This window comes from Vulpes vulpes, chromosome 7, assembly GCF_048418805.1.
Source record: "Vulpes vulpes isolate BD-2025 chromosome 7, VulVul3, whole genome shotgun sequence".
NCBI lineage: Eukaryota > Metazoa > Chordata > Mammalia > Carnivora > Canidae > Vulpes > Vulpes vulpes.
In genome coordinates this window covers 84061347-84077524 of record NC_132786.1, presented here as the reverse complement: position 1 = coordinate 84077524, position 16178 = coordinate 84061347, and the positions used below count along the sequence as shown (strand labels likewise).

Genomic DNA, 16178 nt, shown 5'->3' with positions numbered 1-16178 from the left:
GAAGAAATATCCATTAGTAAACAACCAACTGAAGTATATCATCCAGCCTGACTTCCCACTGCCCCAATCTCTCCAGAGTAAAGTCCATTTCTTTTGCTCTCCTCCAGAGCAGTGACAAACTTACCACCCGACTGTCCTCACCAGGACCCGCTGATGTGGGTCTTGAATATTGCCAATACCTCATAAGAGTTTAGTAATTACTAAAGGTCTCTTTCCTTTCTTGAATTTTTTTGGGCAACAATGTTTCCTTCTATTCCAGGTAGAAAAATCATTCTAATCATTTAAAAATAAATCATCCATTAAATTTTAAAAACAACTCCGGTTTCAAAACGAATCTTCACAGCCGAAAATAGTTTGGGACGCACCAGAATGGCTAATATTAAAAAGTGTGACCATCCCAAGTGTTGGCAAGGGTAGAGAACAACTGGAATTCTCAACTAGAGCTGGAGGGAACATAAAATGAAGCCACCTCTTTGGAAGACAGTTTGGCAGCCTCTTACAAAGTTAAATATATGCTTGCCATGTCAACAGGCAATCTACTCCTGGGCACTTATTCAAGAGAAATTAAAACATATGTCCACACAAAGACTTGTATACAAATATTCATAGCATATTGATTCACAATAGTCAAATTGTGGCAACCATGCCAATTTCCATCAACAATAGAATGAATAAACAAATACGGTGTGTTATCCATGTAAGGGAGTACTACTCAGCAATAAAGATGAATGACATGCTAATATATACAACATGGATGAATTTCACAGATAATATGTCAAATCAAAGAAGCCAGACACAAAAGAGTATGTACTATGTAATTAGCGGTTGCTTGAGGTGGAGGGGAGAGGGTGGTTGACTGCAAAGGAACAGAAGAGAACTTTCTGGGGTAATGAAAATGCTCTTTGCTTATTTGGAGTGGTTGTTACAGAGACACATACATTTCTGTAAGCTTCTTGAATATAAACTTAAAATCTCCATTTTACTGAATGAGCCTTATACCTCAATGAAGTTATTTCCCTCAAAAAATGTTACAAAGAAGAAGGCTGGGTTATCTGTCTCCACTACATCAACTTTACAGATAACATTTTTTTGGTCTGCATTTCACTTTCAGTGATGTAGTCCTGCCTAAGAGGAATAACCCTTGTAATGAAATGACCAGAAAGCAAGATCTAAAAGTGTCATTTATGACTCTCCTTTGTAAAAATCATAAAAATCAAAGAAAAAACCGCTCTCATTAGAATTGCACCTAATCTATTTACCGCTACAGGAAAAAAAATATTTTATCATTTGGACAGAAAAAAAAAAAAAAGGAAATGTGAATTCAGGTCTGACAAGTCTTTTGTTATATGGATGCACCTGGCAATGCTGAGAGAATTACACCACCTGACAGGTCATCTCTCTTGACCTGCAGAGGTGACATCTGCTCCCAGAACTAGACTAACAGGAACTGAGGAAAGCGGGCGTCCTTAAGTCATTCCCACCTGGATGATTCCCTCATAAGCTCATGTCTTTGCAGGTCAATTTCTTCTTCCTGCTCAACATCGTCCGCGTGCTTGTGAGCAAAATGAGGGAAACCCAGGAAGCCGAATCCCACATGTACCTGAAGGCGGTGAGGGCCACTCTGATCCTGGTGCCCCTGCTGGGGATCCAGTTTGTCGTCTTTCCCTGGAGGCCTTCGAACAAGATGCTTGGGAAGATATACGATTACCTGATGCACTCTCTGATTCATTTCCAGGTAAATAAACCAGAGGTTTATTTATTCAACTACTTACTCAGCAGGTTAATGTAGGGTGAGCCATTTTCTAAGGCTCATCTGTGATTCGAAGGTAGATGTAACCTGGAAGGGTCTCCTTCTCACTGCCAGTTCCCCTCCCCCCTTTTTTTTGAATTTCAAAACTGGGGAAGGAAACGAAGGGAATATGAACTTTGAGAACACATCTTTCTGAGGACAAATGTTTGACCGAGGATGGACCCACAGCACAGTCCTGAGTCCTGAGGACAGAACTTCTATTCCCACTGTCCTTTCGGCTTTTCCCTCCCCTCGCCAGGATTTTGAGGGCCACATTTTCCCTTCATTAAGGGGAGTTTTGAAGATCAACATAACCAATGCCAATCAGTTTCCCAACCTGGATTGCTATCATCATAGTCATAAATGCCATGAAAACACAGGGCAGAGAAGCAGATGTTTCTATCAGTATGAAATGCCTCCACTGGACCCCAAGCTGGAAGCCATGTCCATCTTAAACTAGAATATTCTTATAGTAAAGCACTGAATATGAGTGCACTAGTAATTGTCTTTCATCGAGCCTTGACTTGCTATTGCAATAGTGACATGTTCCTCTCCAGGCTGTCTCTTTATATAGATTCCTAAACAACATAATGTACACAAAAATAACTTCAATTCTCTTTTTCCTCCTCTCTTTAGGGATTCTTCGTCGCCGTGATTTACTGCTTCTGCAACAATGAGGTAGGCATGCATTTCACATAACACCATCACTCATTGATACAAAGCCAAAACTTTACAGTTCCCAAAGGGCCTCTGTGCACACTTCATTTGCTCTTACTTCTGCAGTTGACCTCACAGGGTTTCATGACATGCAGGATCATGTATTTTTTTCACTATTTCAAGCTGAATCGTATCCAGTCAATGGGACGATTGTTTCTGTGGTACAATTGCAGATGTTATCCACACAGGCAGCTAAGTTCTGATTTCCTTGGATGGCATGTTAAGCTGGTCATTTCCTTGAGCAGCAACAGTGAAAGCTGTTCTGGAAGTCATGCTGTCATCTCTTTGGAAGACCCACTCCTCACCAGGGCAGAGCCAATATCCAGCCAGTATGAACTGGTTCACTGCTTTCTTTCCCTGGTGTCATACCACTTATTCAACATTTTGAAAATCCTCCTGAAGTTAAGAACCAAAAAGGATTCTCAAATAATTAATGTATTATCTGAATATTTAGATCAGTAAAATCTAGGGATCCATACAGCCAGTATTGTCAGGGCGTTTTAGCCAGAGTTCCATTTCTTCTTATGGAAACTTCTTGCCTAAGACCCCAACTGTAAAGCATAAAAATGGAGCTGCTTACTGTTGCTGGGAATGCAAACTGGTACAGCCCCTATGGAAAACAGTATGGAGGCTCCTTGGAAAATTAAAAATAGAAATATCATATGATCTAGTAATTCTACTACAAGATATTAACCCCAAGAAAATGAAAATACTAATTCAAAGAGATATATGCACTCCTATGTGTATAGCAGCTAGCTAAGATGTGGAAGCAACCTAAGTGTGTCCACTAATGGATGGATGGATAAAGAAGATCTGGTATATTCACACAATGGAATATTATTCAGCCACAAAAAATGAAATCTTACCATTTGTAACATACATGTTAATTATACTTGAATTAAAAAAACAAGTGGGGCTGTTTAAATTTGTACCAAAGAATATCCAGGGCTTCAAGAAACATGGTTGATAATCCCTCATTTTTCAGGTGAGAAATCTATACTCCAGAAGAACATATGACTTGCACAATGTCACAATCATAGTTATATAACCAGGACTAGAATCCAAATTTCCTGATTCTTAATTAAATGAACTAAATCTTCCACTGCACTATAATATATCTATGATTCCTTCCTGGAGCTTTGTAAGTATACATACTCTAGTTATATACCATATAAATTGTAATGTACAGTTAATTTTTATAATTTTACATTGATTCCTCTTAAGAATAATTCTTTTTATTTATTTGAGAGAAAAGGATTCGGGGTGAGGGCAGGGGGAGCTGAACAGGGAACCTGACTCAGGGCTCAGTCCCAGGACCCTGGGTCATAATCTGAGCTGAAGGCAGACACTTAACCAATTGAGCCACCCAGGTGCCCCTTAAGAATAATTCTATAACAAGGAAAATAACATTTGGTTAAGACATCAACAAACATTTTATTTTCCTGTTATAATTTAAAAGGTTTTCTAACCAGAATTAATTGATATTCAATTGATTCTCTGTTCTTTATTTCTTCAGTTAAACAGTGAGCACCTATAATATTTTGTTCTATAACCTGTTACTTATCTCCCACCTTGACATTGCATTGCAAGATTTCTGTCATTCTCCTTCTCCTTTATAATTTTATCCCTCCCTTCATCCATTCATCCATAAACTCATCCATAAACTCATTCCTTCATTCAGCAGAAATACATTGTGCATTCACTAGCACTAGGGCATAGACTGAAGGCCTGGGACAGAAATGAAAAGACATCCTTCTGCTGCCAGCTGTTAGTGTCTCTTTGGTTTTTTTGTTTGTTTGTTTTAAGATCAGCAAACACCAATAAATAAATAGGGCTTAGGGCATCCTGTCTGCATATCCGTTTCCGTGAACATGTATCTCTCTCTTTTGGGTTGTTTCAGGTGCCACACAAATAGATGTTTCCACCTAAAGCAATATCTATATAGGGCTAATATAAAAATCAGTTTCAGGAGGGGCATACCTTGAAAACATGGGAGGACCGCATGCATTTGCAAAAATACCTCAGCACTTACTGTGTTTTAACCATGAGGCTGTCTTTGAAGTGTCAGGCACAGAAAGCAAGCCAGGAAGTACTCCTAACAATTGAATGTTTCGAGTTCATTTGAGTATGTTATCTCTGCTTTTCGAAGTAAAGAAACCATCTCCATTTTAATTAAGATTCTGTTACGGGGGGAAGCTACAAGTGTGACATTTCTAATAAGCTAGAAATTGCATACTGTGCCAAATGTCACATCACAGCCCCATGCATCTGAGGCATGTGGCTCTCTGCTGGGCCTCCTGGGAGTCCCTGGCTTACCCCGTAAGCCAGCAGGGCACTCGCACCTGCAGGAGGTTCCTGCAGCTGCAGCTGCCACAGAGCTGTGACTGGGCTGTGCCCAGCAGCACACTGAGTTTTAGCAGAGATCTAGGAGGCCGCGATGTCAGTTAGACAGTGAAGATGAAGTTTTCATTTTTATTTTTTATCCGTTTGTTTTCAGTGATTCCTATTGTGGAAATGGGTCACATAGTGGACAGATAGACTAGAAGCAGGGAAGAAATTTGGAGAATTACAGCAGAAGGAACCAGGAAGCCACAAGGAGAGGATGTTTAGGGATCACATAGTTCCTACAAATCTTCCAAGAGTGTGAACACTGGAAGCCTTTCAGTAAATTATTAAGTATCTAAAGGACTTCAAAAAGATGGTGACAGCTAGAAAGATGCCGAGGGTTTCCAAGCCGCAGTTTAAAACTTGAGTGAGCACCGACAACACCGTGCATGTTCTCCCTGTTTCATGTTTCCTGCGATTGTCTGTGCATTGTGGATAAGATAAAATCATTTGTAGACCAAAGGAGCATGATCAGAAGGATCTCAAGTTAACAGTAACAGATTGGAGTGTATGGAAACTACAACTATTTTTCTTCATTGTAACTTATCTTGCTTTAAAGAGCCCATCCCACCAGATTCTAAGAGACAGCAGTCTCTTTCTAGAAAATATTTAGTTCCAAAGCCTTTGTCCAGATGTGCGGCTGGTAGCCCCTTTGGGAACCCAAGGTGGCTCCCCTCTCTTCTGAGGGCCCCAGAGATCTTTTTACTGTGTAGCCTCCTTGACCAGGCCCCTGCCCTATCCTTTTAAAAAAAAATTTTCTTTATTCATTCATGAGAGAAACAGAGAGAGAGAGAGAGGCAGAGACACAGGCAGAGGGATAAGCAGGCTCCATGCAGGGAGCCCGACGTGGGACTTGATCCTGGGACTCCAGGATCATACCCCAGGCCAAAGGCAGGCACTAAACCACTGAGCCACCCAGAGATCCCGACCCCCCGCCCTATCCTTTTTTTTTTTAAAGATTTTATTTATTTATCTGTGAAAAACAGAGAGAGAGACAGAGACAGAGGCAGAGGGAGAAGCAGGCTCCCTGCAGGGAGCCCGATCCTAGGACTCGATTCCAGGACTCCAGGATCATGCCCTGGGCTGATGGCAGATGTTTTAACTGCTGAGCCACCCAGGTGTCCCACCCTATGTCCAGATAGCTAATGCTATGCACCAGTTCTCTCTTCTAAGCCACCCAAGGAGCCCGAGAGTCAGCCTCCTTTCTTCACACTGTGAATCTCTCTTTAACCCATGTCATAGCCATTCCCACTCCACCGCTCGGGCACCAAGTTGGTTATGATTCCAAGCCAAATGTGTGACTTCTTTGTATGGCTTATCAATTTCTAGACCTGTACTCTCTGAATCAAAAAAGACTTGCTATCCTGAGGTGTTTCTATTACTACTGCCTTCTTTCTTCTCTCCACTTCCCCAGGTATTTCCACCATGAAGGGGAGATGCAAGGTCATTGGTCTCTGTATCTCTCTCTTCTCTTCCTCTTAGGATTGGAAGGACTTTGTACTCACCACTTCTCCTTCCTCTTTGCAGGGGACTCTCCTTATGCCATATCCTGCATGTTCTCTATACTATAGCTTTTAGTAAAATCCTATTTTCAGAGTAGTATGGTTTTCACTTCATATGCAAAGATAAGCTTTTCTATTAAGAAAATTCTTTCTCTTATTCAATAAAACCTGGTTTTTGCAGCTGTTATTTTTCTAGAGGGTCAAGAATGTCAGCTTTGAGACTTAAAGCTAAGCAATAATTTGCTCTACACCTATATTCTCAAACTTAGGTGCTTCTCAGGATCACCTGGAAAGTTTGTTAAAACAAGAGTGCTTGGCCCCTACCAGGAGAGTTTCCTATTCAGTAGGACAGGGATGGGGCCTGAAAATTTGGATTTCTAAGAGGTTTCCAGCTGATGATGCTGCTGCTGATCAGAGAACACACTTTGAGAACCTACTCTAGACAAAATCTAATTTGTTCTTCAAGCAATGAATGACCTTGACTTAATGAATAAGGGAGTTGCGGGGGAATTTATTTAGGAAATACAATAAATATTTTCAAAAATATTAACCTTATTGTAGATGGTATTTATCAATTGTTGTCTTCCAGAACAGGAAAGCTTCTACAAACACAGGAGAGTAGATAGTAAAAGGGAATTAGAAAGTCTTGATCTTACAATCATGAAGTACCCAATTACCTCCAACTGTAGAGCATGTAAACTCTGTAAGATAAAGACCAGTAAAGACAATGCTCCAAAAGGGTGAAAAACATATCAGTAACAACTTTATAAATAATATTCAGAAGTATCCCCTTCAGTATCTAATAGGGATCCAGTTTCAAAAAGTCATATAAAAGCATTTAAAGCATACTTCCTAGTGTTTTTAAAACTCATAATTTTTCATCTTACATTTAGATTGCAGCAGGTCTGTTGAGTTATGGCATCAACAAGTGAAGGTATGGGATCCCTGGGTGGCGCAGCGGTTTAGTGCCTGCCTCGGGCCCAGGGCGCGATCCTGGAGACCCGGGATCGAATCCCACATCGGGCTCCTGGTGCATGGATCCTGCTTCTCCCTCTGCCTCTCTCTCTCTGTGTGACTATCATAAATAAATAAAAATTTAAAAAAAAAAAAAAAAAAAAAAAAAAAAAAAAAACAAGTGAAGGTATGAGGGAGCAGATCTGAAAATCTTGGTATGTGTTTAATCAAAACTCCTAGAGATAAATCCCACCTTCCATTCAGCTGTAATGCTGGTGCTTGTACTGAACTTCAGGAAAACAAAGGCCAAAGATAAAAGCATTCAAGTCTAACCATGGAGATTCCGGTCTGATTTTCTTTTACACAAATGTAGAAACTGAGGCCCAAATATAACAACCTTATATAGATGGTTAATAATATAGCCAGGTGTAAATTATGTCTTCAAACCATCAGACCAGGGCTCTATTTTTAAAGTTGGCAATAAATAAATTGATATAATTAGGGAAAATGTAAAGTGGTCTGTGTTAATTGCTTTTATAATGAGTGATGAATCTATATAATTCAAAACTTTGTATATTATATTTATCACATTGGAAACTCCTAACATTTCTGATGCTTTTCAAGAGCAATGAAAAGTCTTCCTGGTTTGTTTGTTTGTTTGTTTTCAAACAGATCCATTGCCCTTATTCTTGTGATCAAAGCAGCATCAAGCTCAACCTGTGGTATTGTAGGAGATAATTGCCCTATTAAACTATAATTATTCAAGTGTCTTTTACATCCTGCTAAGGGCCTATTCTTATATGTGTGGTTTACAAATTGAAGCAGATTGCCATCTCCACACAAAAGAATAGATTATAATTCAGGAATGCAATTATAGAACTATGAACATTTCTGTAATAATAATATTAAAAACATAAAATAGGCCTCAAATCCTTTGGCCTCCTGCTGGGCAGGGTACTTCATTAATATGCATAGATACTCCAATGGGGATTATTTTGAAAGAACAGGTGAAGAAAAACAAAGACTGCTTTGTTTTGTTTTTTGTTTTTTGTTTTTTGTTTTTTGTTTTTGGTCTGCTGGGCACTTTTACAAAGTCACTCTAAACTTATACTGTGTACTTTGGATACCTCTAAATATCTGTGTAAATTTTATCTATAAAGACAGTGTTGGTATTTGAGAGATGCTGAATCCACGGAAACTATCAATTCCCTTTGTGTGGAGATATCGCTTTTCCAAAAATATGCTGAAGCAGTATATTTCTAATTCCTCAACTGGGCATTTTATGGTTCCTAGATTATAAACCTGGTATTTAAAGCATTTAAAGACCTACATTTAATAGACAATACAACCCAAACAAAACCATGCCATCTCTTGGGTAGTCCCGACAGAAAAATATCTTGTACAGAAATCCAAAGGAAATCCAGGAAGTAGCAAGCTTGGGCCATAGAGCACTCTTTGGAGACCTAGTTTGGAATGTGTGAGATCAGAAACTATGTGTGTCATTGAGAGGTCTTTTTATTTTCTTAGCACCACCCCCCCAAAAAAAGAATATGACAGAAGAGTTTCATTTTAGTCTGAAGACTTGAGGTCAACATCCTGCCATAATAACAGTACAATAATAGCAATAATAACAGTAGCCTCCCTGTATAGTACTTTAAAACTTAGATGCCACTTTGATATATATTGTCACAATTTAATACTTCAAACAGAAAGTGAAGTAGAAGAGTTGTATTAAAGAAAGGAATCTCAAAAAAAAAAAAAAAAAAAAAAAAGGAATCTCAGAGAGGTTAACAATCCTACCCAAGATTACAAGGCTAATGTGGGCAGAGTGAGTTCCTTGACCCAAAGCTCAGTCCTTTCTTTCCTGGCATCGATTGAGACCCGGTGAAATGATCCTATTGGTGGAAAATTAACAGAAAGGTGGTTGATGTTACCCAATGACAGTCTTCCTTTCTTATCCAGCTGGTTGCCCGTACAATGTAACAAGTGCCTGCTTCTGATCCTTTCCAAAAGTAGCAACTCATTGGAGTTCAAGAGCAGTTCCCCAAAACACTTACCATGGCATGAGAGAAGACCTAGTAACAGTTGTAGATGATCTAACATCCAATAGCTTACACTTCACCTCAGGAAGGAATTCAGGTTCTCAAAAAACAGTGATTCTAGGTCTCATATCAAAACCCAGTGTTTCCTGTTTGCATGAAAGAAAATTTCAATTTCTCCATTAGGTTTGTTCTAGATGGTTTCAGTTCCCCACCCTAGGACCACTGGATACCAATGCACTAATTTTGGTCATTAGTGATCACTTTCTTGGCTGAAAGAGCTATGAGTTCATTCTAGAATGGATGTTGACAATCAGTCAACAAGTATTTGTTGAATAACTAACTGCTATATGCCAAACAGCATGACATGTTCTGGGAATATAAAAAGAACAAGACATGGTTCTTGCTTTTAAGGATTTCAATGTAATAAGAGCAATAATGAACATACATAACTGCAACAAGTGCATAGAAAAGAGACTCCTGACTCTGGATCAGGGGGGTCAAGAAAAGATTCCTGGGGAAAGAGAGTTGAGTCCTGAAAAACAAGTTTTGGCCACAGTGAAGGGTGAGAGAGGGGCATTTCGGTCAGGAGGAGCAGTGTGAGCAGAGGAGCCTGATGGAAAGAAACAATATAGCTGGTGGAGAGAGACCAGCAGCTTGTTAATTTTTGGAGAATTCAGGTCAAGGCAATAAGTGGCTTAAAACCACTTTGGCAGAGGATTGGCCAACTCAGGCAAAAGCAGTAGGATTATGGGAATCTTCCACTCCCGCCACTGACAGCAGCTCTGTGCCTAGTGTCTAAGTGCTCTTACAGGACCCAAATCCCTTCTATGTGTGCCTGGCCTAGTGGCTGAAATGGAGGCATTTTTGGTAAGTAGCTCAAGGACAAAACCATCAGACCAAGATTTCAGGTCACTTTTGGGTGTGGACTGAACTCCTTCTGAAGAGAATAACCCAGATCAAGTTCAGCCCATTTGGAGTATGTCACCCGACTACTGTTTTGAATGGCAATAGCTGAGTCCAGGAAGCCACTGTGTGTAAAGGAGCACAGTGTTTCAAGTAGAGAGAATAAATGGGCCTAATCTTTCAGACTTTGTCTTCTCTTTGTGTCTTGATCTCTAGACAGAAATGTCTCAGAGGGTTAACAAATTAGTCAATGCTCAGTTATTCAGCACCTAATGTAGATAAACTGTCCTAATTGCTTTTCTTTTTTACTGTTTCATTCTTCCTCATTTCTGCCTCTTCCATTCCTCCAATCCATCCTGTCCTCTCTAGCTGTATTACAGCTTCTATTTGTACCTCTTCTACTAATGTGCTTAGAAAACCATAGGAGGGAAACACTTCCATGAATCAATTTCCAACCAGTAAATAGCCCTAATAAGAACTAGACCAGATAGGAGCCTACAGGTTCTGGATTATCATAAGGGAGATACTTGACTCTCTCAAATCCAGCCACCTTGACTGGAAGATCCTTGGAGGGGAGTCAGCATGGGGAGAGAATCACAGAAAAAGTAGGGATGCACCAGCATAGCATACTAGGTGATTTAAATAACCTCAGTAAATCTTACTCATAACTCTGAATTAGTGTCATCATCTCCTTTTTACAAAGGAGAAAAGTCTAAGAAAGAAAAAGGGGGGGGGGGGGGAACCACATAGCAAACAAACTGGGACTCAACTGCAAACAGCACAGTCTTTGGAGCATATGTGTAAACACTTAATGCCTATGCAATGACCACAAGAAACAAATCATTTCTCAATTTAGTTCTAAACTTAATGATGAGCTCTCTACAGTGTATGCTGTGGCCAAGCGGCATGGTCAGGAGTCATGGGCTTCACCTGGCCTTGTGGTCCCACCACATTTCCAATTGTCAGACCCTGGACACATTGCATAACCTTTGCCCCTCTTTGTAAAGTGAAGGAAACAGTAGTAGTGCCTTCTCAGAGGGCTGTTGTAAGGATTATATAAGTTCATACTAATCAAGAGCTTGGAAAATGGCACATGGTAAGCCCTCAATAAAATACCAGCTACAGCTACAGCTACAGCTTTTCATGCCATCCGTGGTCCTCTGTACATCTTTTGTCAATGTAAGGTTCAGCTGCATGGCACATAGCTTGACCATGGCACTTAAAGTATTGGTCTTTGTCTCTCTGAAATAAAATCAGATGGATACTGCTCTGCACTCATGCACTCATCACCTCCAAAAAAACCAAAAACACAAAACAAGAGTCTGTTGCCACAGTAATTCCAAATGGTCAGCTTACCAGTATTCCAAATTATCAGATTACCAAATTCCTCTGATTGCCACTTGCCATCTTGAACTTGACAGCTCCTCTGCTGTATGAAGAGGAACCTCTCCAGTTACAAGTTTCATACCCTCTTGTCTTCAGTGAATCATCTGACTCTTTTGCCTTTTTCTGAGTAAAATATTTAAAATGATATGACAAATACTAATAGTCATTTGGAAAAATTGTCCTGCTATGATACACAGAAAATGTATTTGCCAGAGAAATTATTCAGTCTTCTATCATGCATATTGCTTTATAACATTAATAGGCTGTGCTATCATTTATACCTTCTTTTCCATTCATGCAAACATGGCTCTTCACAGTCAACGTGTTACATGCTTTATCTCATGTCCTACTGTTTCCCAATTCCCCCTCCTATGCCCCCCTTAATGGATGGATCTTATATTCAAGTTTGGTAGCAAAATAACTGAAGATGTATTAATAAACAGATGCAAAGATTTTACATAACAGCTTGTCTCATGCACTGAGCAACAGAAACTCAGACACGTAGAGCAGATATTGTAGCAATACTAATTATTTTAGTCTTGTTCAGCTATAGAGAAAAGCAAGAAGTTGGGAGACGGCAGGGAAGATGCACTTAACAACTAAATTGAATTCAGTTCTGAAGAAAGCAGAGCTAGACAAGCAGCATTACTGTCTGTACAGGTTCTCCTCCACTGTGGTCATCGCCGTTTTCGTATTTAGAGCTTCCCAGCGTTAGCATCTTCTCCTTCTCCTGTGTTCAATAGAGAGTTTATCATATTTAGAAAGCAGTTCTGGTAAGTTTGTTTACATATTAGAAGTTTTTCCATAGGAAAGGATGGAAATTTTATTCCTAAAATCATGGCACTCCATTAACCAGAGTTCTGTCTGGCACACCCCCACCTCAAGCCTAGTTGAAGAAAGGAAAATCAGCAGTACGATGCCCTGATCTCAAGACCCGGGGCTGTGCTTTGGGTTACTTTTTTTTTTTTTTCATGACCAGTAATGTGTAGGTTTAGATGAAAGCTTCTGCCTTGTTGGAGATGGTAGCCGATCAAAAACTCTTTTCAAAATCTTTTCCTCTGATATGACATGTAGACCATATTTGGTCTAAACCAAGTCACATTTCATATCATTGGATATAAAGAGGTAAAGAAGAGACTTTTACTCAAAGGAGGAAACGCCCTCGCCAGTGGTGGCTGAGGCAAGCATCTCGTTTCTCCGATTTGCCAATTCTCCCAAAATGGTACGTTCTGCCACGGGAGCGGACGTACTGCGAGGTCCTTTGGCTCAGAATTGCGACTCGACCTCTTTCACCCTCGGATAAGCCCCAAGCACTGCGTCCATGAGCTTGGCTTGGGTCGTTGCTGACACTGATGCCAAAACAAGGTTCCCTTTTCTCTTCCAGGTCCAAACCACTGTGAAGCGTCAGTGGGCCCAGTTTAAAACCCAGTGGGACCAGCGCTGGGGGCGACCGAACCCCCGGCGCTCCGCGGCCAGTGCCGCCGCCGCCGCCGCCGAGGCCGGGGACATCCCGGTTTACATCTGCCATCAGGAGCCGAGGAACGAAGCCGCCAACAACCTGGGCGAGGAGGGTGCCGAGGTCATCGCTCTGGAAATCATCGAGCAAGAGTCATCCGCTTGAATGTGAAGCTAATGCAGCATCGTGATCACTGAGCCTTCATTTCCTGGGAGACAGACCGACCATGCGTTTAAAGTGATCCCCATCCTCCCAGGAGCTGAGCATATCATTTGTGAAGAATTATTAAGTGAATTTGTCCATAGTAAACCTGGAGAAAGTTATCCTTGGTACTATTGCTGTGGGAGACAGTCTAGGAATGGGGTCTCCCACTGCATCCCTTGTGAACTCCATCTTTCATCCGGGACTGAGATGCAGATGTCATAGTAATGCAAGCAAAGTATCCAAGAAAAACACAATTAAATTGACCTAGTTCAGAAACAGGGTGCTCCTTGTTAATCTTGAGCCATTTATAACTTTGAAAAATTAAAATCACGGTCACTATCTTTCTTTTTAACTCTAGACTTTGAATTAGAATATTTCTGTATTTGGCTATGGATCTGATTTTTAATTTTTTTATTTCAATCAATTCCGATATTACTCAGATGTTTTACCATCCACACAATGTAAACCACACAAATTATATGACCTCTGCAAGACCAAGTGGCTTTGACAGGAATGAAATTTTGTCTTCGAATGAAAAAAGAAATTTAGAGTCAATTTGCTCAAAACATTAGATGGGCCAATTTGTTAATTGGTTTGTTAGTATCATGTGCTCAGTGTGGCTTTGGATAGTCCTGTCCACTGAAAAGGCCCCATCAGCTGTGAAGAACTGGCCTGCATGCTGAATGTGCTCTAGTCGCGGACATTTATACGAGGGGAGGTCACAAAGAATCCATCACTAAATTTTTCACAAAACTGCCAAAAATATAATTTCTAGTGGAAGAGAATATTCTCTTTAAAGAGAGTTTTCCACTTTCTTAAGCTCCAGGATTTATAAAGCAAATCACTCTAAGGTTTATAAAGCAGATTACCTCTTGCCCTTGGGTGCTATCTAGCAGTAAAAGATAAATTTGCTTAAGACTGATAATTAAAAGACTCCATATAAATCCATTAACTGCCTTCTACCCAGCTTCAAAGCTTAACAAGATCTCGGTCTTTTCCAGGAAGATTCAGTAGGGCTAATGAGAAATCAGTTTGTAGTTGACCTCTTGTTTGCTGCTATTAGCAAAACAGGAGGAGGAAAAGTAACTGCTACAAGTTGAACCATCTACCAGTTCATTTCAAATAAAAGTAGAGGTTCTTATTAAAACCCAATACTATATCACCACGTCTCTCTTTACATCCTCAGTATAAAATCTTCAAACATCCCCAAATAAACCAGTTCTCGTTACTGGCACCTGAAGTTCATTTGTGAATTTGCAAGAGTCATCAGAGTTACCATCATTTGATTTTGTGCTAAATAGGAGATCCATTGAAACCCTCCAAATCTCAAGTCTCATCTATGTCGATGCCACTGCCTTTCAGAGGTGATGTAGTTGTGGAAAAACAAAAAGTTGATTTGTTCTGGTTACATATTTCGTGCACCCAAAGAAAATTATATTCCTTCAGTGAAAATGTATTTTGGATACTAAAGTGGTTTACATCTCCTTTACTGAATGTAAGGGAGGAATTGAAAAGAAGGTATTTTTCCAATCACAGTGTTTATGTAGTGGTGTTCCTATTTTCGTTTACAAACATGGAAAACAGAGTATTTGAGGCAGCTCTAGTACAAATGTGATAATATATTGCTAAATATTCTAGACATTATTGTGCTATTTTAGTAGGGGCTGACGAAACAACACAGCTTACCGTAGAATTATACATAGTGCCAAAATGATGTGAACTGCTTACGCTATGTATATGTATAAATTAATACAGAGTATGTTAAAAGCAAAAAGATGTATATGTGCATATTTTTCTAAAGAAATATATTCTCATCTTTCATTCATTCATCTCGTCTCCTGCTCATTCCATGTTCATCTTTTCACTTCAGACATGGGCAGCTAACATCCCATTTAGTTTGGGTAGCAGGAAGGGGAAAGATAATCCAAAAGTATAGGTTAGAAAACCATGTGCAAAAACATCAAGAATATTGTCTTTGTCAGTGTGATAATCTTTCATCTTCAACTAGACTATAAACTCCAAAGCACAGTTCTCATGCCCTTCATAATGCAAAAACCACACACAACTGTTGATCTCTATGGTGGAAGTTTGGGAAGCACAGCAAAGAAATCTAGGGCAAGGAGTATCACATCCTTTTATTGTTCTTAACTTTTTTTTTTCTTTCATTATTTTTGGACAAGACTTGAACTGTCCAACATCACATAAGATCATTAGAATTGTTACAATCATTGATTTTTAATATAGTTTGGGAGAGAGACTAAGGCAGGATAAAAGGCGACTAATTAAATGTCATTAGAATGCATAAAGGCCACTATTGGAAAGATTTTCAGATCTGGAAAGCATGAAATGGAAGAAATGAGGATTAAATGAGAACTGTGATAAGCTAATAAAGGGGAACAGGAACAATTTGTAGTTTCTGCACACTATTCAACTATTGTCCTCGTGAGAGCTGGAGAACTTTTTCAGAAAAGACACATAAGGGCTACATCTTTCCCTTTCTGTACCAGGAGGCAATACAGATAGATATTATTACCCTTGTGATCTTGAAAAACAAAAGTTATTTTCCATCATACCATAAACCTGATTCTTCCAGAGGGCAACTTGAACTCAGATGGTCAGTTACCCACCTGCTTTGATCCCTACTACAAAATGCTCCAAAATAGACCTTTGAGTATGCATAGATATCATGGTTGTTAAAGAAGGAAAGGTGTTGAAAAAGAAATGACAGAAACACTATCGTTGTGGAGCTCCAACCTGGTCATTCATTCCTTCATTCATTATCATCGATTCAACAGACATTTCATAGACCTTATTTAGCTCCACGACAAATATTTATGAGT

At 39.7% G+C, this 16178-nt stretch overlaps 1 protein-coding gene across 2 annotated transcripts in view; it reads left to right on the top strand.

The window, feature by feature from the left end:
* The window catches only part of CALCR (calcitonin receptor), a 152351-nt gene extending 137239 nt beyond the window's left edge, over positions 1-15112 (top strand). For both annotated transcript variants that reach the window (XM_072764282.1, XM_072764281.1), the window contains exons 12-14: positions 1517-1735; positions 2426-2467; positions 13063-15112. In XM_072764282.1, coding sequence (XP_072620383.1) covers positions 1517-1735; positions 2426-2467; positions 13063-13299 — 498 coding nt within the window. In that variant the 3' untranslated portion in view covers positions 13300-15112. The remainder of the gene's footprint in view (positions 1-1516; positions 1736-2425; positions 2468-13062) is intronic.
* Positions 15113-16178: the final 1066 nt, after the last annotated feature.